At 44.7% G+C, this 26,972-nt stretch overlaps 4 protein-coding genes and 1 non-coding gene across 6 annotated transcripts; 2 read left to right on the top strand and 3 right to left on the bottom strand.

Moving 5' to 3' along the window:
* The first annotated feature begins 1,262 nt into the window (after positions 1 to 1,262).
* hax1 (HCLS1 associated protein X-1) lies at positions 1,263 to 4,717 on the top strand. Its single transcript, XM_071903094.2, has 7 exons — positions 1,263 to 1,425; positions 2,080 to 2,339; positions 2,751 to 2,974; positions 3,125 to 3,188; positions 3,285 to 3,418; positions 3,912 to 4,032; positions 4,199 to 4,717. The coding sequence occupies exons 1-7, from the start codon at positions 1,355 to 1,357 to the stop codon at positions 4,270 to 4,272; spliced, it is 948 nt and encodes a 315-aa protein (XP_071759195.2). The 5' UTR covers positions 1,263 to 1,354; the 3' UTR covers positions 4,273 to 4,717.
* Positions 4,718 to 7,742: 3,025 nt separating this feature from the next.
* Positions 7,743 to 11,474, top strand: aqp10b (aquaporin 10b). Its single transcript, XM_071903065.2, has 6 exons — positions 7,743 to 8,051; positions 9,248 to 9,374; positions 9,744 to 9,881; positions 10,221 to 10,339; positions 10,938 to 11,155; positions 11,252 to 11,474. The coding sequence occupies exons 1-6, from the start codon at positions 7,743 to 7,745 to the stop codon at positions 11,472 to 11,474; spliced, it is 1,134 nt and encodes a 377-aa protein (XP_071759166.1).
* A 475-nt stretch (positions 11,475 to 11,949) lies between these two features.
* Positions 11,950 to 21,545, bottom strand: znf687b (zinc finger protein 687b). The gene is made up of 10 exons (XM_071903063.2): positions 21,511 to 21,545; positions 18,338 to 20,734; positions 17,827 to 18,122; positions 17,443 to 17,627; positions 16,074 to 16,250; positions 15,782 to 15,944; positions 14,935 to 15,294; positions 14,571 to 14,671; positions 14,202 to 14,289; positions 11,950 to 14,020 (listed from the first exon to the last, which is right to left on the bottom strand). The coding sequence occupies exons 2-10, from the start codon at positions 20,718 to 20,720 to the stop codon at positions 13,430 to 13,432; spliced, it is 4,344 nt and encodes a 1,447-aa protein (XP_071759164.1). The 5' UTR covers positions 20,721 to 20,734; positions 21,511 to 21,545; the 3' UTR covers positions 11,950 to 13,429.
* LOC139914717 (small nucleolar RNA SNORA13) lies at positions 15,536 to 15,670 on the bottom strand. Its single transcript, XR_011784787.1, has one exon. It is a non-coding gene; the product is annotated as a small nucleolar RNA SNORA13 (small nucleolar RNA).
* A 354-nt stretch (positions 21,546 to 21,899) lies between the features above and the next one.
* Positions 21,900 to 26,900, bottom strand: LOC139914707 (26S proteasome non-ATPase regulatory subunit 4). Of its 2 annotated transcripts, none has more exons than XM_078290289.1 (10): positions 26,853 to 26,900; positions 26,090 to 26,230; positions 25,817 to 25,943; positions 25,600 to 25,686; positions 25,197 to 25,265; positions 24,793 to 25,008; positions 24,321 to 24,429; positions 24,069 to 24,200; positions 23,875 to 23,927; positions 21,900 to 22,547 (listed from the first exon to the last, which is right to left on the bottom strand). In XM_078290289.1, exons 1-10 carry the CDS (start codon positions 26,876 to 26,878, stop codon positions 22,377 to 22,379), a joined length of 1,131 nt encoding a protein of 376 aa, XP_078146415.1. In that variant the 5' UTR covers positions 26,879 to 26,900; the 3' UTR covers positions 21,900 to 22,376. The 2 variants fall into 2 exon arrangements, with proteins under 2 accessions (XP_078146415.1, XP_071759185.1); XM_071903084.2 differs by having other exon boundaries at positions 25,817 to 25,931.
* Positions 26,901 to 26,972: the final 72 nt, after the last annotated feature.

Raw genomic sequence — 26,972 nt, 5'->3', positions numbered from 1 at the left:
CAACAGTTTGAAATGTGAAATTCAGATTTAATAATATTACATTTTGCTAAAGTGGATTCACAAGAACACTTACAGATAGGCTCGTGCCACCAAGTGTTTGGCACCTCCGAGACCGTCCAGGGTCGAGGTTATCCGCTGGGTTATAGTACTTTCATCTCATAGTTTACTCTGGAGGATCAGCAGCACCAAATAAAACTCCACACACACTGCTTCCCCATACATTTGATTTTTTGTTGTCATTTTACACTACAAGATTTTTGCTGCAGTGTTTGCTTCAAGGTAACCCATTAGATGCAGGCTAAGTGATTGACAGGGAGATGAACAATGCTCTAACAGGGTAAACCTAAAAATAATCCGGTGTCCACACTAAACTTGCCAGATGATTGCTTATATGAAGACTTTACCTTTTGTTTCAAGTACATAATTACACATTTTTAGAAGCCATAGCCACAGGCAACAGTGCTGCTGGTCCTGAAGTGAACATGCTCTTGGAAGTGGTTTAACCACAAGAAATATCCAGTTTTCCTCCCCATGTGGAGTGATATAGTATTTAAGTCAGGTTATCACAGATGGGATGACTGGGAAGCTTTAGGATATACACTGACAGGGTTTATCCTAATGTGACTGGTATAATTCATTAATTGATATTTAAGTAGTGGAGGGCAATATCAGCATCTATGGTCCCAAGAAAATAGAACTGTCCTATTTTGGGGAGAGAAACACAAGGCTTCATTCAGAAACTATCATGTGTTTTTATAATCAACAGTCAAAATACCTAGTGAACACATTTCAGCAACCATGCCACTATTGCCACATAAAACAAAGTATTTATTAAGACACAGTGGCATTGTTTAATATCAGTAAATTGCAGTGTAGTTTGTATGTGACAGTTTAAAACTGATTATCCTGAGGGGTGACATCCCTGTTATCGTCATTCACAGGTTCCAAAGATGCTGTCTTTTTCTACAATAATTTTCTCGGGTAAGTGGCCCAAGTTTAAAGGAAGAAAAAATTTAGACAGAATAGTGCCTGGCATCAAAAGGCGTGTTGGATATTGATGATGTACACTCTAGCCTTTGGGACGTGCAGACCGGCATGTATCGGGGGCGGGCCTGGGACGCAGCCAGAGCAAGGAGGTTCTATATTACTGCGAGTGAATACATGAGTGCTCTGTTTTACGGTGCGCGTTGTTTCTGTTAGTTAGGGTAAAATTATAGTTACGACTGGTTGCGTCATTCTCAGAAACATCGAGAGCACTTTACGGCATTGTTGACAAGTGCGACTGTCCTCCGCCCCACACTAGTTTGTTGAAGTTCTTCGTGATGATTTAGTTTTCTACAAAAGTTGACATTAAATGAGTGTTTTTGATTTATTTCGCGGATTCTTCGGGGTACCTGGAGGCCACTACCGTGGAGAGGGCCGAAGGTGAGTTTATGGACTTGGAGACAAGCACACAGCTGTTGTTAGGAAGCTAACGGAACAGTTAGCTAGGTGCCTTCATTCGGCTGTGTCAGGTACCCTAATAGGTTTAGGTAAAGTTACCCTTGTCCCAGGACAAGATTAGCTTGTTTGTGTCCAGGCTGACTACAGGGGTCCGTCGGCTTGCCAACCCACCGAGCACTAGACGTCATTTCAACGTCGCGTCTATGCTTTAGTTCCCAGGATCTTTGGCAATGTGCAGCTCAGTTTTAGACCAAGCAGTAAATACACTATTACATATTTAAAGAATGCATAAACAGCTGTAAATATTTAAAAAAATATGCACCAGAGAAGTCAATAATGCTTTATTGTTATAACGTTATACCCCAGAAGACGTAGACGTCCACTAAACTTGGAACTTTTAAACTTCATTTAGTCTCATTTTAGCCTAGACATCTACAACTTTTAAACGGCTAGTCAACGTAAAATTGCTCAGTGGGAAGTTGTTTGATTTTAGTTATCTAATCTATAGTTATAAAATCTATGCAAGCCGCAGGATTACAAATATTTAATACTTGCTCTGAATGATCCAGTATGGATTAAATATGTTAAATTGCTGGAGATTTCATGGTTTCATCCTTTTTTACATCATATTATCAGGGACCCCTTCTTCGACGGCATGACCCATGATGATGACGACGACGACGACGATGAAGATGACGCGGATGGATTCTACTACGACGGTTACCAGGGAGACCAGCAGGACCCCTTCGATAACGCCTGGAGGTTTGGCTTCAGCCTCGGCCCGGAAGGCATGAGGATCCAGGAGCCTGCTGTCTTCGGCCAGGTGTTCAGGGAGATGGAGGAGATCTTCTCCCAGCTGGGCCGCTGGGAGGGCCAGCCCGGGTCGGGACACTTCGGTATGACAGTCCTGATCCCTGTCCACACATCCAGTCCAGTTCCTTTTTCCATTCAGCATGAAACATCTGTTGAATATAGATAAAGAAATGACAGAAGTAAGCCATGACAATAAATGCTTTTTAAATGTCAAGTTTTTAATCTCTTCCCTCCTTGCTGGATTTAGAGTGTCTTGGACTTTGTGTATACAGCTCAAGAGTTTACTTGTTACTCACTGGAGGTTTTCAATCTCTAGTATCTCAGTTTTCTATAGTTAAAGTTACATTTTTGTGTCTTGGCATCATCTCAGTCTATTGTACTTCTCTGCTATAGATACACACAGGCCATCCAGGTAGTTGAGGGGTGCAGCTAACTTGTTCTGCCTAATATCCTCTCTATCTGTCTCCTTCAACTGTCACTGTGTCGTCTTCCAGATGTTCCCAGCATCATGCCTCCACCGCCACGGGACAGAGCAGAGAGGGGTGGGGGAGGATCCAGCGGGAACTCCCTGAGAGACTTTATGCTGAAATCCCCAGATGACCTGCCTCGAGGACCTGAAGCAGGACCGTCTGGAGAGCCCAGACATGGTGGCACCCCTCCTTTTCAGTCACCAGACTCGCCCGGCTCTCCATTCCATGGCTGGACTCCTTTTTCTAAGGTAAATGAGACTTCAGCCCCTACTTCCCTTCTTCCTTCGAATGTCATTTTGTAGAGATAGCGATGTTTGATTATTTTCTGTCCTCCTCCAGATTGTTTCTTGTTGTCTTCAATGAGCTTAGTCTTGGATTTTCTTTTCTTTTCTTATTAGTTCCATGATATTTGGAGACGGGGGCTACAGAGAGGTCCAGAGGAGGAGCGTAGAGAAGACAGAGGTAGTTGATATTTTCAACCTTTCAGTTAAATAAAGGGTAGTAAATGCATTGCAGGATTTTGCTCTGTGTTGCAACTGATTTTTTTGTCCCGTCCAGATCTGGATTCTGCGGTGTCGTCTGGAGGCCTGGATCAGATCCTGACTCCTCCTCCCGCTCAGCCGCCCAGCCAACCCAGGACCAGATCCTTCTTCCAGTCCGTCACTGTCACCAAGGTGGTGAAACCTGACGGGGTGAGAGACACAGTTCCCTTTATTTTTTAATGTATAATAATAATAATAATAAATTTTAATGAACTTTCCATTAACAGCACATTTTAAACAGCTAAAAGGACAATTCAAATGGTCTGTGAAGCTGAATGGGTAGAGCATGGCACTAACACTGCCAGGGTTAAGGCTGTGATTCCTACTTTTACCATGCTAAAACGTATTCACTTATGATACTGTAAGACCCTTTGGATAAAAGCATCCACCAAATGGCAGATGTTAAAAACATATATAAATTGTTCTATGACATAATACCAGTGCACAAAATGTTAGAGTATCTATATCCATTGTTCTAATCTTATTTTATGAGACCTTTTGATTATGAAAATAACTTAGAAGTCTTAGTGTGAGAATTCCTGTGAAGATTGTTTATTCTGATGTGTGTGTGTGTGTGTGTGTGTGTGTGTGTGTGTGTGTGTGTGTGTGTGTGTGTGTGTGTGTGTGTGTGTGTGTGAGATAGACTGTGGAGGAGAGGCGTACAGTCAGAGACGGCCAGGGAAACGAGGAGACCACAGTCACACGCTCAGGAGGTCCTGGGAGCCTGGAGGGGCGAGATGGTCAGGGTGGACCAGTCACTTCAGGTTAGTTTATTCCCACTGAGTGTTTTTAAACTGCTACAGAGCATTTTCAGATTATTTTGACCAGTGTAATCTGGGATCAGTTTAGCAGTACTGGTCTCTTTACACCATTTTGAGCAACAACATGAATGCAGTTCTAACACAGTTATTTTTGTGTTTTTTATTCCAGGTGGTCCACACCCCTTTTCTGACATGCGGGATGATGACTCTTTATTCTCCAAGTTCTTTGGGGGGTTCAGATAACTTGTATAATGATAAGTAAAGTGAACTGTATGCTCTGGACTCCATAGAACATTGATTTTTTTTGTTTTGTTTTCTTTTGTTTTTTCAAATATATCACTGTTTGAGTGTTATTTTAAAGCTGAGTGTTGTCATATTTATGGAGGATTTGAAACCTTTATTTTGTTTTGCCCCTCTCTCTATATATGGACAGATTGCTTTACCTTTGATTGCCAAAACGAACGCTTCGCATTGAAGTTAGTGGCCTGTTTGAAGATGGCGCTGGGGTTTCCAGTTGACCCAATCTAGACTAGAGGCTGCCAATCCCGTTGACTAGTGATTTTGTAGGATAAGACACATCAGGCACTAAACAATCCACATTACATATTTTATTTTTGTATTGTCCTGTAGATAGGCCTATATGAATGTGACTGTATGATGGGCAAAATAAAGACTCTTAATATATTTATATAGCTGTTGTTTGCCAGTTATTTTTGGTTTAGTCCGATAGTGAGTTTAGGCTAAACCGTACAACTATGAACCTATTTATCTACAGAACATGAGCAAAGATTCTGGTATATGGGACATCTGTGTTACTGAATGTAAGCTGCTACTCTTATCATATGGTTCCAGGAACTAGAAAACATTACAACTTAAAATAGAGTTGAAAACAAAGTGTATAGATTTGGATGGTTGATGTAACTCGACTATGAAGGGTTAACTTTTATGTTCTTGTTTACCTGCATTCTGTATTTCTACATACTGTTGTATTGCAGATGCTGTGCTGTTTTTCAATTTTACCATTCTTATTTCTATAACAATTCATATGGCCGAAGTGCTTTCCAGTTTCATTCAAATTCATGGCAACTACAAAACTACAGAATTGTCTTGATGAAGCTCGTTGACGTTGGGTATTATTGGCTAAAACTAGCTTGAGAAACAAAATTGCAAGATACATGTGGCTAGTTTGATCTCATTATCTGATTGGATACTAGTGCTGAGGTTTATCTTTCACAGTAACAGCATTTTGCTAGATTTTTCACAGTCCTGGATATTAAAGAGCGCTTGAAGCAGGCAAACTCAAATACAGAGTATGTATTGTATGAAAGCATAAGGAACAGACGGATATTGGTCATCTTGAGGAAGAGAGAGCTGAACTGGAGAAAGATTTGGACAGACGGCAACAGCAAGGATGAAGAAAAGTCTGAATACATGGAGCGCTTTGGTTTGGGAGTGTATGAGTTCATTTTTAGGTTCACATCCTGATAGGGTATTGTTAAACCCAACCTTTCCTTGCTTGTATTTTGCACTGTGTACTATTTTTGATTCAATAGTGAAGGAGTGTTGTGCTTGAGGAGAGTCCAAAATTAGATGCCAGTGGAACTGAAGTGAAACTGAAGCAGAGCAGCACAGCATTAAAACACACTGTTCTCTATTCTGTGCTGCCAGGACTCTCTGTTGAACAGAATGCAATGTCCTACCAGCTCTCTCTCTCTCTCCTTTCTCTCTCTCTTTTCACCAAGCTTATGCCAGTGTTGCGCTCTCAGTTAGGATCCAATTTCATTCCTTATCAGTTTACAGCTTGTTTATCAAGGTTTGGTATGCATGGATGCAACAAATAGAGCAGACCTTTGGGAAATCCACCTATCCACCTCTCCTCATTTGCCTCTTTCACCCTCTACCTCCTCTCCCCCTTTCTGCCATCCTTTCTCCCTCCCTCTTTCTCCTCCAGATGTTTGCAGCGGCCCAGGTGAAGACGGTCCAGGGAGCGAAGGGCCGCTGGCATATCTGTCAGTATGACCTCCTCAGTCGGGGTCGTGGACCTCGGCAGAGACGTCTCCGATGAGCACGATGACTAGATTCGTGTTCAGTTAATATAAAGAACCCAAGGCGCTCTTTCATGTGCGAAGATTTCAAAAGCCCTTAGTGGAATGGCTACTCCTTATGTTTTGGAAAAGCTGCCTTCATTAGGGGAATGGAGATAAGAGTGGCTCGGCTTCAAACAGGCACTGCCTCTGGCTTCAGTGAGCACCTTTCTTGCAAGCAGTTTTCACAAACATACTGGAATTATATAACACAGTGCACAATCTGGTGTCCTCGCTCAACCAGCTACATGTTCACGGTCCTGTCTGGGCCTAAAAGCACTTACAGGGACTCCAAATCCTCTCATTGGGATATGCATTTTTAACAGCTTAAGATGATCTTTGCTCACTCCTTCAGCTCATCCCCTTTCTGTTTCTACACCAACTCTCAAAGGAGCCCGTCTGAACCCAGTTCTACCTCTGAGCTGTCCCGGTCTGAGCCCCTGTCATACTAACTTTCCCAGGTCCTGGGAGCCTACATAGCAGTTTTCCTCATGCATTATGGTAACATCAATCTAGGTTAAGAAATTCTCACATCTCTCGCCACTGAACTATCTAAAGCAGAAATGGCAACAAAAAAAAATCTCAGTATTTGTGTTTTATTTTCAGAATAAATAAAATGATTGAGGCTTTACAGCTCTTTCTCCAACCTTCTGTCTGTCTGTTAGTTGAACTAAATGTCATTATGGATTACAGTGGAGGAGTCCAGCAGGGGAAGGACCAAACGAAACAGCCTCCGTTTTTATCACCTATCCATCCAATTTCCTCTCTATGGGGTGCAGTTTCCACCAGGTAAAAGGGAGGTGAATGATTATCAGAAAATACATACCACTCATGCCATATGCACTGCTGGCATCTAAAATATTTGGAACAACTTCTTAATATTGAGTTGCATGAGCTTTCGAGCCATTGCAGAATAAACTCTAAAAAAAAAAATCTTCTTTAACCTCTGTCCTCCCCTTCATCTGCATGCTCCCTTCATGACTGCAATGGTTTTAGTTGGGAAATCTTTATAGCAAGGATATGTGTTGTAATATCTTGCACACTGTATACTGTAAAGCCTTTGAGACAGTATAGTATAGTGAGTAGTGTTTATTATTATTACAGAATATAGTAAGAATGTCAACTTATTGACATTCATACTATATGCCAAATATTTCCATTTCTTGTCAGCTTTATTATGCTGTGACAGTTTATATAGATGTGGAGAAATGTATGGCACATTTGATCAGAGCAATCAAAGAGCATTACATACATACATGGAAATATTATATATTGCTGTGATACAAGCAGACCGCACATAGTTTGCTTAAATTGTTGGACACAACCTTTGCAACGTTTGAATTGTTTATCTTATCACCTGAGTCAGATGAAGACACAGAATTCTGAGTTGGAGTTTCTTATAGAGGGACAGATCCTGCTTGCACTCATCCATGGAGGGAAAGGCATCCTTCACATGTAGAAGAGGAAAAGAAATTTAAGAAATTTAATAACCAATCAAATGAGAGGAACAATCAGAGGCAATCCCAGGCAGGTGAGACCTCAGCCAAGCAGTCAAGCAAACCAACGTGAAGCCTATTTGAAGGAGTCCTGATGTATTTTGGCCATGCAGGCTGTGATTTTGGCACCAGGATGTCCCACAAAGCCAGCTACTCTCCTCTCATGCGTGCAGACACACCACCACCTGAGCCATGCCATAAAGCGTGTGACGTAGCTCATAACTCCAGTATGAAAGGGCAAAGCCTGCTCAGTCAGGCAGAGAGCGGAGAGCTGCCCGGGTCGGATCCCCCTGATGAGGCGGGCGCAGGTCTGAAAGCTGCTTTTTGGCCGGACGGTGCAAAGGAAAGCTCAGGGATGGAGAGGCTTCTGAGGAAGTGTCACATCAGAAACCAGCTGGTCAGGGAGTGCATGGCTGAATGCCTGGGAGTCTACGTCATGATTGTGAGTGCTTTTCTTACTTTCTCATGTTTTGGAAGTCACTTTATGGATTTGATCTTTTCTCAGTTGCTTTGGTTAAGGTAAAAGAGGTGAACCACGTGTGTTGTCTTTATCCAAACCGTAGTAAGCAGGAGTCTCTTGGGGATTTGCTGACATGTTGGTGTGTAGAGGTTTTGTGTGACAAAATCTCTTATCAGTTTGTCAAAGTACGGCCAAGGATTCAGTGGAACAGATAAAGTAGATGCAACCTCTGTAACTTCAAACTCATATTCAGGTGGATTTGAATTATTACATGATGTGTCCACAACTATTCATGATTCCATCATAGAAACCTGCTGAGGCAAAGACCGTTCCTGGTCATCTTTGTGTGTAAAATACAGGTTTCTGCATTTGTTTAAGTGGTAAAATATAGAATGTGATCAATTCATTCTTAGCCCATGCATACAAATTCTCAATTGATCACTGTATTCCACAGTATGAAGTATTTGATATAGTTTCTTTGCGGTCTGGATTTAACACAAATGAAAAGGGTTTACTCTGTTGTTTTGGTGCAGCTAGTGGATCCTCACAATGGATAACCAAGGACTTTGGCCCGAAAGAGAGAGAGAGAGGGAGGGAAAGAGAGGGAGAGAGAGAGAAGGAGAAGGAGTGAGAGAGAGAAAGGGGGAGATGGGACAGGCGAGGTGAGAGCGAGGATTTAGGAGAGAGAGCAGTGTAGGAGTTCCCTAACAGTAGATGGATGATAGTGATTTGGAATAAAAGATGTTTGTCCATCTCTATTTGCAATGTTTGGGTGGTTTTGTTCTCTCTGAACAGTCCAGACTCACGGTCTGTGTCGCCTGGCAGGGCAATTAACAATTACAACTCGAATCATAAAGCAATACGCTTCCTTAGAAATGGGGGTCCATAAAAAGTGAAATTACACTGAGGCAGTCCTATAATCATTGCTTACCCATGCCAGAATTGCCTTAACTGTTCAATGTGAATATGATAATCTAAATTAGGCGTTTCTGTTTAAATCAATAAGTCTCATAACTCACATACTTTCTCTATATCTGGAATACTGCAATCTTCAAATACAGTGTAAAGTCTTGCAGATTGTATTCAGGTTTTCAGATGTTAGACTGCTCCGTACCTTTTTATTTACACTCAATGTGTCATATTCTGCTGCTACAGCTCTCCTGTGTGTGCAATTGCAGCTCTTTGGATGCGGCTCCGTTGCCCAGGTGACGACAACTCAAGATAAGAAAGGGCAATACCTGTCAATCAACCTGGGCTTTGCTCTGGGAACAACGTTTGGGGTCTTTGTGTCTCGTGGCGTTTCAGGTGAGATGTGAATGAAGGATGCAACCAACACGGACCTTTTTCAGAAATATTCACAACTATATACAAGATTATCAAGGAGTATTTGAAGAGTTCCTTTCCAACATGCAATATAGCAATTTTAGGGGACAAAAAATCATTACCTGAAATTCATCATTCAGTAGAAGGAAAGAAAGGAAGAAAAAAAAAGGATCCAGTCTGTAAAAACATTTTTGTCACCCAAGCTTTCCTACTGTCCTTTAAAAAATATCAATGTTTTAGATTTGTGTGATTAATTCACATTACTATTAATTCATGTAAAAGTGGCACTTATTTTAATATGGCGGATATGTCATTTCGGAACCAAACTCTTGATTTTATTCTCCTTTTAAGGTGCTCATCTGAACCCCGCTGTCTCTCTGAGCCTGTGCTTTCTGGGCCGACATCCTTGGATAAAGCTGCCTTTCTACGTCTTCTTCCAAGTCCTTGGAGCCTTTCTGGCTGCAGCCACCGTTGGCCTGCAGTACTATGGTGAGGCAGCAGCAGTGATCCCTGCAATTAGAATCCGTTTATTTGCCAAGTACACTAGCTGCACGAGAGTTTGTCTCGGTGGCCTTGAGGCAGAAACATACAAGTAGAGTGCAAGAGGCAGTTCCATACATACAACAAACAGCAGACTATACTGTACACCATTCATCAAATATACATTCAAGTTGGTGTGAATTCAGAATAGAAAGTCTGGTAGTGTCTGGACATGTATATAAGTGTTTGTGTGTGTGTGTGTGTGTGTGTGTGTGTGTGTGTGTGTGTGTGTGTGTGTGTGTGTGTGTGTGTGTGTGTGTGTGTGTGTGTGGGATGAGATGCTCGCAGATGCCATCCAGTCGTACAGCGGAGGTGAGCTGACAGTGACGGGTCCCACTGCCACAGCGGCCATATTCTCCACCTATCCTGCTGACTACCTGAGTCTGTGGGGAGGCGTCATGGACCAGGTCAGACCCTGTCGCCCCCCTCAGCCACATCAGGCGGAAAGAGAACTCTCTGCCTGGGTGGCACGCCCAGAATTTAGTATTAGGAACATAGAAATCTGTTGAACTCGACTCGCCAAATCAGCAAAAATCAGTCAGGTTTGGATGTCTTGACTTCATGGAAAGAGATGTGTTTTGTAATATTTCACACATTGATTGTATACTGTATAATTTAATGTGGTAGTATCACTGCTGTGGTGTGCTCACATTGCCCTCTGTCCATGTGAGGAGAAGTATGACAAACCATGCTGGCAGCTGTCATATTAATGTTGGTCATTGCAGAGGTGTGGTCACCGACTCACCGTATCTGTTATCTAGATAATGTGTGATATGATCTGTGGCTTCCATGCCACACCGTACAGGCGATGATGTGTAATCAGAATCAGTTTCCTGCACTGTAATTGCACAGAAATTTCTCATGGTGACCTTGGTGCAGAGATAAACTTAGAAAAACATCTGAAGCTCTTGGACACATCATTGGTGACATAACCGGGCGATGTCTTGGGTTTCAACGTGCGTACAACATGCACAAGATGTGACGTAATGGTACCGTGTTCTCCAGGTGATTGGCACCGCTGCCCTGCTGGTGTGCGTCCTGGCTCTGGGCGACAGTAAGAACTGCATGTCTCCTCCCGGTCTGGAGCCGGTACTGGTGGGAGCGGCGGTGCTGGTCATCGGCGTCTCTATGGGATCCAACAGCGGCTACGCCCTCAACCCCGCCAGGGATTTTGGGCCTCGCCTGTTCACGTACATCGCTGGCTGGGGAGTCGATGTTTTCAAGTTAGTGATGATCTAATTCATTCCTTGACTAAAGACACTGTTAGTGGGAGATTAATGACGATGATGGAAACGATTATTCTGTTACTGTCTCCCCAGGGCCGGAGGTGGCTGGTGGTGGGTGCCATTAGTGGCCACGTGCGTCGGGGCGCTGCTGGGATCGCTGATCTACGAGCTGCTGATTGAAGTCCACCACCCACAGAGTCCGACTGAGCTGCAGGCCCTGGGTCACGGGGCCACTGAGGGCAAGACGGGGGTGGAGCTGGAGGGGGTGGAGCCAGACTCTGAAAAACCCAAGGAGGGGCAAAATGGGACCATGTAGTATAAAAAAAAAAAAAAAACTCCCAAGGTTCGACAGTTTGGCATTCTCTATTACGATAATGTCCAAAACAATAAATTATTTTTAGACCTGGGGACTATATAAATGCTATTTATGATGTAGTACACATTGAAACTGCTTGTGTGTGTGTGTGTGTGTGTGTAGATGTGTCAGTCAATGGCTTAAGTATTGGAACCACTGGGTAAGTCGGTTTTGATTGCAGTAATCTTGTTTTGTGACATAATTTTACATCCAGGCAAAACATAACCTCTACTTTTTGCTCAGTAATATGAATTCCAGGTGATTATAATAAGAACCTCTTTCACTCCACTATCCCAATACATTCCTATCTGTGAACACAAATAATCCTCCGTTATCTCACTTTCCTTCATTTCCCTTCTGCAAGTTGTAAAACGCTGCTCCGAATGAGACGCTTGACTCTGGAGATGAACCTGCTGCATGAGGCAATCTTCTCTCTTTCACACATTTATTTTGAAACAGCACAAAAGTGTATGGCATTTCAGCAAGCAGACCACAACCATGGAAAAGAAAATGACATGAATTTCCACTATTTTGCTATATAAATATGATATGACATATAAAAGATACAAACAAAAAAAATCCACCCATAGGCCTCCTTCACGCGACCATGAAGGCTGGTTTGAAACATACAAAAGAAATGTGAGTACAGCAAGCACTGATTCTGTAGATAAAAAAGAACCGTCTCAAAGAGATAAACATTTGTATTCATACACATTAAGACAACACAACCCCCACGCTCTCCCTCTGCTTTTTAATTACAATGTATAGCTACCTCTGGGGGGGGGAGAATTCTTTTTTTAAACTTCAAATCGTTTGGAAAAAAAGGGAACGGTACAAGTACAAATACTATACGTATTCACATTATCATAGCAAGTAACTAAAACCAGAACGCTTTCTTTTAGTGTAATTATATGTATTTACATGTCAAAACTCGTACACATATACTACTGGCAGGAAGCCTTACCTCTCTTGTCTAGCTTAACGGTTAATAACATCACATCATTCACGCTACACAGGTTACAGTATTCCAGTAACCTCGTTTTCCTAATGAAATGCCTTCAGAGATTCACATCTCCTCTCTCTGTTGCATGTAAATCACACTACTTCTACTGTTGCATCCAGTAGTAAGATTTGACGCAACAGACTCGCACAAATACCAACAGCAGTAATGCGTTTTGTATAAATAAATATTACAATATCGTTGCAACATAAAAATCAGTGTCTAAAATTCTCCAAACACTCCCCTTTTTGCTTCAGATGTCTACGATCAACTGGGCACCGACTTGAGAACAGTACTAATCAGCCTCTGACACAGAAATAGGGCTGGAAATACTGATCTGAGGCCAGCAAGAAGAGTGTTTCTTCATACAGTGGGTTTGAGAGAATGAGTTGGATTATTCAAAGCAAGGACTTGAGACAAACGATGAGTGTGAACGCCATGGACAATGTGGAATACAAAAATGTCGGCACGACAATTATTAGAGTACAGTGGGAGATGTATTGAGGAAGTTTGTGTTACATGAAGAGACAGGCAAGTAGCTACAGTCAGTGCAGAGTGAGAGTGATGGTAATGGAAGGACAAGACGTATTAGACAGTATGGCTGATATAAATGCTTTGCTCAGGGGGATTGTTCGAGAGCCTTCCACTCAAGAGTCTATCACAGGTGTGTTCAGTTAGGTGACCAGTAAAATGATCAAACATGCAGTTACAATCGCACAGAGAGGTGCTGTAGATAGAGTAAAACACAGTTTATGGTGGCTAAAAAACTGCACAGACGATCCGAAGCAGCTCTCTCTCCTTATAATCAACATTCATCCTTTTAGAGGAATATTCTACAGCCTCTCTTCTCGGTCAAGCGCGTGACTCTTAGCTCCTCGTCTAGCCGATGTGTCCGTCTCAGAGGCCCCGCCCCCCTCTACTGGGGCTTGTCTGTCTTGTGGGCGGTGATGAAGGCCATGCCGTGGGTCCTGAAGTGGGTGTTGAGGTCCGAGGCCTTGTCAAAACGCCGGCCGCACACCTTACAGCTCAGACTTCCCTCTCCGTCCTCTCCCTGGCCCTGAGGGGAGGGAGCGGGCGACCCGTCGGGAGAGCCGGAGGCGCGCGGGGTGCCGCGGTCCGCGTCGCTCTGGGGGTCCCGCACGCGGTGAGTGATGAAGCGGTGCCTGCCGAGAGACCCGGCCGACGCGAAGCAGACGCCGCACTGCAGACACTGGAAGGAGGCGGTGTCCGCCCGGTGCTGGGGGATGTGACGCTGGAACTCCGCCCCGTCCTCGGTGGAGAAGCCGCAGGGGACGCAGCGGAACACGTTGTCTTCCTCCTCCGGCTCGGGCGCCGCCGCCCCCCGGGTTCTCTTCGCCGGGCCGCCGCCTTCCTCGCCGTCCTCTGTGGCGTTTTCTTCCTCGTCTCCCGCCCTGGCTCCGGGAGGTCCAACCTCACCGTCTTGCTCTGAGGAGCTGCCCGGGCCGTCTCCTCCGGTGGCTGCGCGCTTCCTGGTCTGGGGGGCACCCTGGGGAGACAGAGAGAAAGGAGTGTGTGTGGGTTGGAGAAGAGGAAGACAAAAACACATATAGCTAGGAAGCAAACGGTAGGGGGGGGGGGATCAAACCTGAATGAATATTGTGTAAGTGCAGTTGGCCTATTCATGTCCACTTGGGTTAAAGAATCAATACTGCAGTGTGCTGACTGACCTGTCCATCTGTGGTTCTGTGATGGAGCCGAATGTGCTTGTCCAGTAGGAACCGACTGCCGAACGTGCGCTTGCCTTCTGTGCAATATCTGCAAAATAATCATGCACACACACACACAGAGGCTTGAGTTAAGTCACTATGATCAATAACCCCTATTAATAGTGACTTCACAGGTTTAAGTCACTAAAATTCAGTCTTCTCTGAGGTGAAGCCAGACTAGAAAAATTACAGGCCTGCTCAACATACCCTGATGGTTAAAGACTAAAAACCTTGTTCGTGAGAAATCTAAATTGAAAAAAAAATTCAGTCATAGATGAGATGTCTAACAATTTCCGAAAAAAATATTTGGTGAAAGCCAAAGTGACTCACTGGCAATGGAAGACTCTTTTGTTGCCCTCATGAATGACGCGCTCATGACGCCTCAGGCTGGAGGATGTGCTGAACGTGCCTCCGCAAATACGACAAGGGAACTTTGGAGTTGGTAGCGTGTGCACACACACACACACACACACACACACACACAGTGAGGGAGAAGAGAGAAAAGATGGTTAGAAAGATGTTGTGTCTCAGTCAATAGTGCTATAGTAAGGGTGGGAAATTAACACCAGCCACCAGCAAATACTGGTAAATTTAGATTGTGGCTGTTTTTTTATGATTTTTAATGACTTTAATGATCTAAGCATGGAAATTGAAACAGCAACAGCAACTGTGTGTGTAAGAGAGCATGTAACACCTTGCCATGCTCCATCTTCACGTGACTGAGATAGTCTTCGTTGTCGGTGAAGGTGGTCTGACACTGGGGACAGGTCCACTCTGTGGGGGCGGCGGGGTGACTGCTGCCCCCCAGGGAGCTAGAGAGACTCCCCGGAGCCTCGTAGTCCTCGTCCCCATCGTCGTCGTCTTCCTCCTCCTCCTCTTCCTCCTCCTCCTCCTCCTCCTGATCCCGCCCCCAGTCCTCTCCGTCGGAGTTGTCCGTTTTTCCAGAGGATTTGGACTTGGGGCCCGAGGGACCGGATGGGTTGACTGGGATCGTGGCGGGGGCGGAGGCGTCTGACTGAGCCTCCGGTTTGACTGACAGGCCTCTGTGAGCAGTCTGAGAAAAAAGTGTGTGACAGAAAAATGTGAAACTTATGACAATACGAAGGCAACCAGCATTCACATCACACACACACAAATAGACAATTTTGGCACTACTTCCTTTAATAAATTGAATTATTTGGACTCAGTGACATCAGTCCTGGTGCATTTTTGACAGTGTGCGGACAATTCCTTATTCTTATTTTCAAACAGGCTCACAAAAAGATAACCTTGCTCATTTCCATTACTAAAATAACTGTTGTACTTGGCATAGAACTTAGGACAAGGCACCCAGAGAGGGACCTTGCTAAGGCCGACCCAAGTATTGTTGTATGCCTTTGTTGACACCACATTCACTGTAGAAAGCAATGAATGGGCAACACATAAAGGCAAAAGGCTCATTTATGATTGGCAGAATAGAATAATGTTATAATGTCTATGGATATCCATCTTAATATCTAAAATCTCTCTAAATATTTATTCACGCTTGTCAGAAAACAAACCTTAATATGCTCCATCATGGAACCTTTCTGAGCATAGAGCTTGGTGCAATCAGGACACTTGAACACGTGCACTTTCTGCTTGGCCAAGTGAGTGTCGAAGTGCATGTACAGCAAGGGTTTTTGGGTAAAAACCGTATCACACATTACACACTTGTAGATCATTCTGCAGAGGGGGAGAAAGAAAGACACAGGGAATTAATATTTCAGCGATCTATTTCCAACTTCAAGTAAGAGGCCTGTATATGCGTGGATAGAAAAAAATTCTCTGGTCTGGCAGGCGCGGGGGACGTACTTGGCCTGTCCTCCGGTGAGCGTGGGGTGCTGGGTGCTGATGTGGCCCTGGGCGCTGGGGGAAGACTTAAAGGCCATGGGGCAGCTGGGGCACTTGTGGAAGACCTCGCAGTGGGCAGTCTGAATGTGGGACTTGATGGAGTTCAGCCCTCCGAACACAACCTGGCAGCTCGAGCACCTGGACGGACAACAGCATGATGCGTTATGGCTATATTACGAAAATGAAATCATCTTGAATTAAAGTCAGTCAGTGATATACTTAATTCTGAATCTGACTTGTATATGTGTACCTTAAAACTTCCAATAAAGACGGGGTTTCAAATAGTAGCCAAAAATAGCCGGGGAGTGTTGTGTGCATGCATAAATAAAGGCAGGTCACCAATAAACACCAGTAAAAAACAATATGACAGAACTATGTGAAATGTCTAAGCTCCTAAAGTATTTATATCCAAAAATATAATTAAAATGACTAAAGTATCACAAATATATATCACCAAAAATAATGCTGACATGTTTATCTCGTTGCCATGGATGCAGGCACTGGCACAAATAACTCTACTGCTTGGATCGCCATACAACATTGCACCTGTTTGTGAGTCAATACCTGACAAAAAGCTTTTTCTGATTCACTTTTGTGGCTTTAGCAATTTTTATTTCATTCCATTGTGGTGCTTATTTGCAAGATTGATGACCAGTATGTTGTGGTAGCCCAGTGGTATGTTACCGATAATAAATCACAAGTAGTTTATTGTTTTGCGTGATTATTTCAGCCAGATCTTTATCATCATTCTGATTATTATTATTATTATTACTACAATTATTGTTAGTAGTAGGTGGTATCTGACATCAGCTGCCTATACCAGTGACATTTTTATGCTATAGGACTAAAAAGGCAATTATATAAATTTGAGCACTACAATTCTTTACTTTTTTCAGTATTTTTTTTTTGCATTTTGCCTTTTTTTGACAGTCACAGTGAGGAGAGACAGGAAAGACAGGGAGAGAAAGAGGTGGATGACATGAAACAAAGGTCTGGGGTTGGATTTGAACCCAGGACGTGGCGTGGTGGTTACATGGTGTGCAACTTTAGTCCACCGAGCCACCAGGACGCCCAATCACTTTCAGGCATACTGGGTACTGTGGACCCGCCAACAGAAATACTGGCCTGTCACTAAATACGGCCTGGTGCTCTCATTTGTTGAGGTAAATGAAGGGTTAGGGTTATTGGAAGTTTTACAGTACGCTTGATCTTCTAACCACTTTCTTTTAGAAATATGTTGACTGCTGGTGCATATAGTTACAATGCTTATGTAGCCATCATGTGATATAATGACAAGTTTTATTTATAGTTTTGGGAGGCCTCTCCAAACCTGTAGCCAATGCGTCTGGCAAAGTGCAGACAGGCCTCCTCCAGATGCGTCTGGAAGCTGGCCTGCCGGGCGATCCCCCCACACTCAGGACAGACATGAGGCGCTCTGTGTTTATGGATCCTCTGGTGGGCGGACACAGCGCAGGAGTTAGGCAGCATCATGGGAGGAGAGCACTGAGTGCATGTCTGAAACAGAGAAGAAAAGCAAAGTCAAACATCAGAAAATACATTGAATCAAAGAGCATAAAACATTTTGAAGCCCATGTATTCAAACTGAGTTAAAATGCTTTTGATTTTAACATGCAGTCAAAAGTGACCACTAGCATTTCATGACAGCAGAAAACAGCAGCAGGACACATACTGTGTCCTCATCACCAAGACTCACTGAGTTGGGGGCAGCTCTGATCTGCTGGAAGTGGGTGACCAGCTCGGCCTTGCCAGAGAACTGGGTTTGGCACTCGGGACATTTGAAATTGCTGTACTGCAGCACCTCGGCCTTCTTGCAAGGCAGAGGCATCAGAGCCTGGGGGCCCTGAGGTGTGCGGCGGACTGGTCTGGGCTGAGCTGCTGCTGGAGAGGTGCTATCCTTCATCGGACTGGAGTTGGCAGAAACGGCAGGGGCCCCCGATGTGGTAGAGGGGGAGGAGACTGGAGGAGAGGAGGATGAAGAGGAGAGCATACCTGGTCAGCCAGAAGATGGAAACCAGACAAGACAAATGGGAGGTGGTCAATGGAGATGAACCACAAATGAATGGTGGACTGTGTGCTGACTACATGACATGTTTTTTTTCATGAAACACCATCGGCAGACATAACAGAAAACTTTTATGTCGTTCTTCTATTATAACCGACATTCCACACAAACATCCAACACACTTCACGCAGAACTTTCTTACCACCAATGGGTGTGGTGTCCTGCTGTCCAATCATCTGCTCCACGGTGACAGGCCTCATGACCAGGTGGGAGCACTGCATGACCAGCCCACGCTCCTTATGCTCCCTGGCATGCAGCAGTAGGCTGCACTTATTGAAGAAGGCCAGCCTCTTAGCACAATGGTTGCAGGTCACCTCGATGCGGAGCGATCGCCGGTCGTAGTGACGAGCCAGGCTGCGCTCCAGAGCGAAAGCGTCTCCGCACTCCAGGCAGCGGTAGCCCATGGCTGGGAGTGGGAGTCCCCACTCCGGGGGTGGAGGTGCGGAGAGGTCAGGCTTGTAGCTGGGCAACAGGTTCTTACTGTTAAGAATTTTATTGAAAGCCTCCACCAGACTAGACTGACTGCGGGAGATGACGGCACCTGTACTGTTGACTATGGAAGCGGGCTTGTTTGGCTGGAGGGTGCCGGCTATGATGGTGCCGCTACCTCCGTTAGCCGTCTTAGTGGTGGCAGTGCGTACGCTGATCCCACCAGCAGCAACTGAAAACTTGGGAGAGGAAGTCACAGCGGGAGTCACAGGCAGGGCAGCAGATTTAGTGATGCTGACAGCAGTAGCAGAAACCTTGGCCTTGTCAGATGCAGCCATTTTGTTTTGGACCTTAGTAGCAGCGGCTAGCATGACGCTGCTGGCTGCTAGTGTGGACACCGGTAGAGCATTAAGAGCCTTTACTTTTTGTTGCTGAGATGTTGCTGTCATGTGACCAGGAGAAGCGTCAGTTTTTTGGGCCTTGTTTGCTAGTACCTTGCGTCCCCCAGTTTGAGCTTTAGGGTCCAAGCCTTTCCCTGCAGCAGCACCACCTTTAGGTGCTACCCTAGTGACAGTTCTGGTGATTCCCCCCGTGGAGGTTTTGATGGTCTTTATTCTGACTTTTAGGGGTCGGGATGGAGCCCCAGAAGCAGCAGCTGCTGCTGGGGTGCTTGCTCCTCCTCCTGCTTCAGTGGACGGGGGTTTAGGCTTGCCGTCATCTACCTCCATCTTCTCCTCACTTGTTCTTGTGCTTTCTCCCTTCCCTGTGTCTGCTTTGCCATCTACTACCCTATCTATCCCATTCCCCACTTCCATTTCTTCCTCCTCCTCCTTGGGCTCCCGCAGGTCTGAAGGGGGCGGTGTGGAGGCTACTGCAGGGCTGGAGCACCTCTTGGCTGTAACTTGAGCAGTTGATTTGGGAATCTCTGGTTCAGGACTCTCTGGTGAGTCTCTCTCTTCTATGACATGTTCTGGATGCCTGTCCTCCAGCGGGGGACTCTCTGTGGAGCCAGACTGGGGGGTTGATGATGTCAGACCGGCACCCGAGGGAGTGTCCCCTGGTTTCGGGTGAGATGCAGTAGAGGATGGGGGCTGGGCGGGGACAGAGTCTGCACTGACAGACTTGTAACGCCGGCTCAGCTGAGGAGGATTGCATGTGGGGGAGTCGGGGCTCTCCTGGATCACCAGCGGACCCCCCAAGTCTGTGTCAGAATCATCCTCCTCTGATTCCCGGGGTTGAAATCCAGCAGGACCACCTTTGGGAGCTCCGTTAAAAGGCTGAGATGAATGCAACGGGTGTGATGAGAGGGCAGAGGGTGGAGTAGGAAGTAGAGGCTTGGAAGGTGGAAAGAAAGGAGAGGCCAGTCCAACAGACCCACTTGCAGCCAGAGGAGAAGACACAGCCGATAAAGAGGAAGATGAAGGTAACGACGCTTTAACCCCATCTGCCCTCTCTTGGCCTGTATCCTGCTGTTGCTGGTGCTGCTGCTGTAGAAGCTGCATCTTCCTGGCCCGGCCCACAGGGTCCCCCGACCCCTGCGCCATAAGAGGTTTCAGTCTGTTGAAAATGTTACCACCCTGCTTGTGAGACTTAGTAGCTCCAGCGCCAACTACTCCACCTTCTGAAGACACTTTAGGGGTGTTCACCGACCATGGTGCTCCATTGGATTGGGCCTGGCTCAGGGGTAAGGGTGTGGAGACGCCAGATGTCCCAAAACCATTGTGGTTGAGAGCCTCAGATTCAGCCATCCCAGGGGCGCACGCACCAAGCCGAGGACCCACGTCCACCCCTGCAATCACATCAATAGGGTCCTGGTCTGTGTCCCCATCCCCTCCATCTACAGTCTCAAGACGCACTTTATTCTTCACAATAACGCTGACAATTGAAGTGTCAGCCTGGGGATCGGAGGGGCTTGGTGGTCTCAAGGATGACCCTACACCCACCACACTGTCTGCCTTCCCCAGAGGTGCACCAGTGGGTCCATGGGGCCCCTCAGCCTCATCCGGGGCTGACTGGATGGCCTCTTTGGCATCGATGTCAGGAATGTCAAATGCTGCCAATAGGTCATCAAAATCTGGGGTCTTCATGTCCCCCATACCGGGATTAAATCCTGCAAAAAATATGAAATCACACAAGATAGAGTATCAGAAAAGAGTAAAATATCCAAGCAGGAATCCGTCTCCATTGTTGTTCATCAGTCATTACTCTACCTTGCTAGCAATTTAGCTTGCAAACAGTAACATTACAAAACCTCAAGATGCAAAATGTGCGTAAAACCGCTTATGGTTGTTAAGGTGTTGATAACAATACTTTCCAGGTACGTGCAGTTATTTCATGAAGGTTCGCCATGCACGCACTGACAAGATGCAGCGGGTTAGCTTGTTATCTGGATAGCTAGCTAAGCTACACAGCCTGTCCTAGCAATTATGGCAACAACTAACGTTAGCTAGCTAGCTAGCTAGCGCGCTAGCGACGGGTTAGCGTTCCTGCAAGCAAAACCTTCTCTGGGAACAGGTTCAGCACTAATTTGCTATGGATGGTAAACACTATTTCATACATGCTTTCATTGCACACTAATAGTACTGCAGTGGTGGCCACCTGATTAACAGTACAAATGGGATAGCGTCTCGCAGCAGCGACTTCAGCTATTTTGACCTGTTCCTTCCCGACTGACGCTGGCTAGCTGGCCGTTGAGCTCCAGCCAAGACAGAGAGGGGTCATTTAGCTAACTAGCTAGCGTACGCCATTAAATGCAATCAGAGCGATTTGCTGAGGTATGGGTTCACAACAATATCAATCAAATGATCATAGGGTCGACGATGGCACAGAAGAGGATAGGTGGGATGGGGTTTTCTGTTTAATATTGCATGTATTTTGATTGTTTACCTGGATATGCGATTCCCGACTATCCTAGCTCGTTTTCAGCTGAAAATGCTGTGCTTCCCGTCACATGACCAAAAGAGATCCTATCAGATTATTATAGCACTAGAAAAATATATCAAAGATGCTCCAAAACGACACGTATGTTTGTTTTCTCCTGGGAATGACACAAAACATTTATGCATTTTGTTTATTTCTTAACCAGATTGTTTTTAACACCATGCAAAGCCATTTGGAGTATGGTTGTGCATTTTGCATTAAAAAAAAACATTTTGATATTTGCAAGTTTACCATCACACCTTTTATTTTTCGCAGTCTCCCCCATTCTTTCCCGGTCTGTGTACAGAACTCTGAAAAAATATGTGATCCTGAGGGCAATGAAATACTGAAGGACATCACATTTCCACATAGCTTTTATTGCAAAAGAAAACAAAGACATGACAGGAGTATGGCTAACTGTTCGGTTTATGAACCTGTCACCACAATACAAACCAATTCTAAAGTCTGTTGGTAGCTCAATCAGTAATTAAACCATGTATGAAAACGTAGGGTAAAGAGGGCAAAAGGCATAGTAGGCCCATGTTATACCTTAAAATGAAATCCATAAATGTTATTGGGCAAATTTTACACTCCAAATAGTCATTCAATACTAGAATAATTTTGATTTCTCCTATGTTGGTGTCTGACAAAAAAAGGATGGTATTAAATGTCAGTCTGTGAGTGCTGTCATGCAGGCGCGTCAATCAGACGATGCATCGGTCATCTTTTCGTATATTAAGGTAATCCTGCATTAGTCTGCAATTGTTCATGTTTTTCTGGTCAGTGTCTGATGTCCAAGTCTCCGTCCGTCCGCTCCGTCCCTCTCCGCTTCCTCATTTCTTCTTCTCCTCATCCTTTTTGCCGTCCGGCTTGTTCCCAGTCTGGGAGGCCAGGGAGCCCATTGCATTGCGGATGGCCTCGTTGTTGGGGTCGACACCCGGCAGGTTCTCCAAGACACTCTGAAGGAACTCCGGGTCTTGCATCACATCATAGTCATCTTCCTCCTGTCCAATAACAAGAGGGGACAAAATGAATTAGGGCATTCATGAGGGGAACACAGTGCAAACTGCTGGTGTAAATAATTAAAAAAAAAACTAGAAATAACCGCCTCGCGGTTGTATGCCTCCGCCAATAAGTCAAGTTGCAGTTTACATCCATGTCTGTCCAGACTCATAAAATATATGTAGTAGACTTTGAAGGCATTTAATAAAAGGTATTAAGTGTATTTTTTGGCGAAATGGAAGTTATCACTATATTGACATGTATGATTCCAGTGAATAATTTCCAGTGAGAAACATGCTGTCTTCACTTAGAGACTATTTTTACAGAGGAGTACAGAGGACTGATAGAGAGCTTCGTCACATGGTGCAACGACAATCACCTGAAGCTCAATATCAGCAAAACCAATGAGCTTGTGGTGGACTACCAGAGGAACAGGAGGCCCCCTGTCCTGGTTGTCATCCAGGGAGAGGAAGTGAAGAGGGCGGACTCATACAAGTATCTTGGGGTCCAAATCAATAAAAAATTGGACTGGACTCACAACACTGAAGCCCTCTTCAGGAAGGGACAGAGCAGACTGTTCTTCCTGAGGAGACTCAGATCCTTCAGTGTGTGCAACAGGCTCCTGCAGATCTTCTATCAGTTTGTAGTAGCCAGTGCTCTGTTCTTCGTGGTGGTATGCTGGGGTGGTGGCATCAAGGCTTGGAGGTCAGCAGTCTCAACAAGCTGTTAGTCTATGAATCAGTCTTTTCAACAGGTTTTTTTTTTCTAGTGACAGCACTTCCACCGTTTTTGTAGAAAGACCCAAGATCGTTTTCTCAGCTACAGTGGTAAGCAAAACATTATGATGTCACAGTGAAGTTGACCTTTGAACTTTTGGATATAAAATGTCATCACTTCATCATTTTATCCTATTAGACATTTGTGTGAAATTTTGTCATAATTAGCGTATGAATTCTTGAGTTATGGCCAAAGTTCATCCTTGAGTCCAAGTGGACGTTTGTGCCAGATGTAATGAAATTCCCTCCAGGCGTTCCTGAGATATCGCGTTCATGAGAATGGGACGGACGTGAGGTCACAGTGACCTTGACCTTTGACCACCAAAATCTAATCAGTTCATCCTTGAGTCCAAGTGGACGTTTGTGCCAAATTTGAAGAAATTCCCTCAAGGCGTTCCTGAGATATCACGTTCGCGAGAATGGGACGGACGTACGTACGGACGGACAACCCGAAACATAATGCCTCCGGCCACGGCTCTCGCCAGCGCGGAGGCATAAAAACAGTTGGCGCTTTGTTTACAACTTGATTTCAAAGATCATGTGGATAACTCACCTTGGCTGATTCTGCGGTGTCCATTGGGGCTCCTGTGTCCATGTCTCCATACTCTATTAACAGAATAAAAAAAAAAGAAAAGGAAAAACCAAGGAACATTGATATCTTAACATTCACACATGAATCGACAGTGAACGGCTGAATATGAATGATAGCAAGAGCAGAAATGTGTATGGCAACCAATTATAACTCACCTCCTCCTGCGAGAGACATCTGCATGGCATAGGCGATCTGCTCCTCCTCTGTCATGCTGCTGAAGTCAGGAAGCACTGCTGCGCCTGTCTCAGGCTGAGATACTGACATCTTCAACAAGGCCTCCTCCGATTCTGTTCAAAGAGCCAATCAAAAATTAGTAATAGACCACAAATAGCGTTATGTGTAGAGTGGTTTGAAATCCTAGTCCTGCTTCACAAGTGATATAATCTGTTCCTACACCCTCTTCTTACCGTCTGCAGTGGGTGTGGGGATTCCTGCCTCGGCTGCAGAGGCAGCAGCCGCTCTGCGGGCCTCTTCCTCCTGCCTCTGTCTCTGCTCCTCCATGGACACACGCAGGGCCTGGAGGGCCACAGAGAAACAACACAGCTTACAACTCTGATTCAAGTTTTCAATCCTGACAAAAGGCACCTTGTACATGAGAACTGGTTTATTTCACCAAAACGTAGGAGCATGGGGAAAGAGTCTGACTGTCTTTCCTTTGTTTGTAGTACTACTGACTAGAATCCAACTGATATGGGATTATTGGATACCGATAGGACCTTGGAGTGCTTACAACAACTAAGGACATCTCCTAGAAAACAGCCCTTGAATTTCTCTCTCAAAACAATATATCGACACAGATGTATCTGTTGAGTCCTAGTACTTACTCTCACCTAGTTGGCACCTCTCCAACATTATCATCTTTATTTTTATACATCTTACCAGGGCCAGCTCTGGGTCAGCACTGGGATCCACACCAAACTCAAAGTCACTGGCACCCAGACCCATCATGGAGCCTCCCTCACCAGCCAGGATGGGAGAGGAGAGCAGGGCATCAGCCAGGCTGGGTCCTGGAGGGACAGTAACCAGGTGGGAGCCTGTCCCTTCCTTTCCATTTAGAGTGTTAATGAAGGCAGTCAGCTTCTCCGTGTTCAACTCCTTAAGAAGAAGAAGAGAGAGGAGGATGGAGACAGAGGGCGGGGGCAATTGAAGAGTCCAGTTTTGAATGGGAAGATGTTTTAACTATGGAAATAACCAGACATTACAAACTTTGACAAGAAAACTCATTGAGGTTATGCTTCAATTTATTGTAGTCTACAATGGAAGATGAACCTATAATTTCTCACCTCTTCTCCAAAGTTGATAATATCCACATTCACTTTCTCTTTTTTCAAGCGCTTCGCCAGTTTAACAAGCTGTAGGAGTGGCAGGATGGGACAGAAGCAGGGAGAGAAAGAGAGAGATAGAAAGAGAGGTAGAGAGATTGACAGAGTTGTAGACAGAAGGAGAGAGTCAAAACCATAGTGCACAATTGGTGAAAAAAATAATAATAATTGTGTGTATGTATGTATGTATGTATGTATGTATGTATGTATGTATGTATGTATATATATATATATATATATATTTCCTTGTGTGGGACTGGCACTAGCCAATACAGCTCTCTAAATTTAGCAAAAAGTGTAAAATTCTTTGATATAGTCAGTATAACGTATCAGTGATGTCAGATTAAATATGAAGCAAACTCACATCTTTCTCATTGTCCTCCACAGGACTTCCCACAAAGGCAATGATCCTCATCTTGTGGTTTTTTCCTTGTCTGTGCTTTAGGGCCAGCTACGCAGGAAAAATACAACAACAACCACTCAATAACACAAACTCTGATTCACCCATCAATTAACTCAGAACAGCCTTTGCTTTAAGTTTGAAATGATGGAATAAAATCAAAAACAGCTATGTTACGCACATGAGCCACTCTGATGCCTGTGCAGAAGCAGATCTTTCCACGGGGCTGGACGGCATGTAGTTTGGACAGGATGCGGCCAGTATCTGGGGTCAGTGTGGTCAGGACCTCACAGTTACTGCAGTGAAACATACAGAGTCCAACGAAGCAGCATTAAAACATCAGTGGTCATCAGCAACACAATTAAAAAACTACTTGTGCTAGCAAATGAACTAAAGTTATATCCACCATCACTTAGTCTGAATATGATAGTTTGAGTAACAGATAAAAGCTTACTTTGCCATAGTGATGAGGCCCACATTGTTCTCTGGATTGCTGCGTGTTTTGGAGTGGCAAACAATGTTGACAGCATCTTGCTGAGCCTGTAGTCTCGTGGGTAGAAAGTCTCCATTTCTCATGTACTCACTGTTGTCGACACTGAGGGTAAAAATAGGTATGAGTGGTCCTGATGGATCACTTTGCTAACCAGCCACTAGTTAACGTCACATTCACACCAAGGCCAAGACTTTGTTACGCCTGACAGTTTATACTGACAATGATTTCTAAGTCCAAATTTCATCCTCAATCCCCTGACTGCAAGGTTACGAAGAGGAGTCTTTCTCTCTTCACTCCAGCAGTAAATGCAGGCTGAGAACAGCGTTAATAACGTTTGCTAATGCTACAGCTAACGTTAGCTACTGGTAACGCTTATGTCGCTAGTCAAAACCGTCAAATCAGCGGGATTGTCAACTAATGATTTAAATGGTTATTGTTGTATTGTAAACAGAAACCTTAATGAATATGACCCTATATGCCGCAGCTAAACAAATAATTAGGCTAACTGATATAACCTAGCTACAATGACTCAGCCAGTCCAAGCGATGTTGCTAAACGTTAGCTAGCTAACCTCTAATGGGCCGGTATCAACCCAGTAACAGGGATATTTTCTCGGCATTCAGGCTCATAAAGTACACAGCCGCATAGTTATTTATTAAACTTTATATGAAATATCGTACTTTCTAACAATAACGAGAATAAAAGGCAATTGTATGATTCTTACCAGACCATAGTACTTTCAAGCCCCATTTTGAAAACTTCTTGTTGCTCTCTGTCGTAATCTTAAAAGCTCACTGTCTATTGGACAACAGAAACTTCATGGGTGAACAAAGCGAAATATGAT

The sequence above is a fragment of the Centroberyx gerrardi genome, chromosome 19, assembly GCF_048128805.1.
Source record: "Centroberyx gerrardi isolate f3 chromosome 19, fCenGer3.hap1.cur.20231027, whole genome shotgun sequence".
Taxonomy (NCBI): Eukaryota; Metazoa; Chordata; class Actinopteri; order Beryciformes; family Berycidae; genus Centroberyx; species Centroberyx gerrardi.
The sequence above is the reverse complement of the archived record's forward strand: the minus strand, read 5'-3'. Positions and strand labels throughout refer to the sequence as shown.

What these genes read in the sequence shown, in the direction of transcription:
- znf687b (XM_071903063.2), bottom strand. Translation starts at nt 20,720, where the DNA reads ATGGGGGACATGAAGACCCCAGATTTTGATGACCTATTGGCAGCATTT. An exon ending in GGACACCACACCCATTGGTG is followed by an intron (nt 18,123 to 18,337) that starts GTAAGAAAGTTC and finishes CTGGCTGACCAG; the next exon opens with GTATGCTCTCCTCTTCATCC. An exon ending in ACAGAACCACAGATGGACAG is followed by an intron (nt 14,021 to 14,201) that starts GTCAGTCAGCAC and finishes CTGTCTCCCCAG; the next exon opens with GGTGCCCCCCAGACCAGGAA.
- LOC139914707 (XM_078290289.1), bottom strand. Translation starts at nt 26,878, where the DNA reads ATGGGGCTTGAAAGTACTATGGTCTG. An exon ending in GGCCTCATCACTATGGCAAA is followed by an intron (nt 25,944 to 26,089) that starts GTAAGCTTTTAT and finishes TGGACTCTGTAT; the next exon opens with GTTTCACTGCAGTAACTGTG. An exon ending in ACACCGCAGAATCAGCCAAG is followed by an intron (nt 22,548 to 23,874) that starts GTGAGTTATCCA and finishes GTTATTGGACAG; the next exon opens with GAGGAAGATGACTATGATGT.
- hax1 (XM_071903094.2), top strand. Translation starts at nt 1,355, where the DNA reads ATGAGTGTTTTTGATTTATTTCGCGGATTCTTCGGGGTACCTGGAGGC. An exon ending in GCCCGGGTCGGGACACTTCG is followed by an intron (nt 2,340 to 2,750) that starts GTATGACAGTCC and finishes GTCGTCTTCCAG; the next exon opens with ATGTTCCCAGCATCATGCCT. An exon ending in GGAGCGTAGAGAAGACAGAG is followed by an intron (nt 3,189 to 3,284) that starts GTAGTTGATATT and finishes TGTCCCGTCCAG; the next exon opens with ATCTGGATTCTGCGGTGTCG.
- aqp10b (XM_071903065.2), top strand. Translation starts at nt 7,743, where the DNA reads ATGTCCCACAAAGCCAGCTACTCTCCTCTCATGCGTGCAGACACACCA. An exon ending in CGTTGGCCTGCAGTACTATG is followed by an intron (nt 9,882 to 10,220) that starts GTGAGGCAGCAG and finishes AGATGCTCGCAG; the next exon opens with ATGCCATCCAGTCGTACAGC. An exon ending in TGGGGAGTCGATGTTTTCAA is followed by an intron (nt 11,156 to 11,251) that starts GTTAGTGATGAT and finishes CTGTCTCCCCAG; the next exon opens with GGCCGGAGGTGGCTGGTGGT.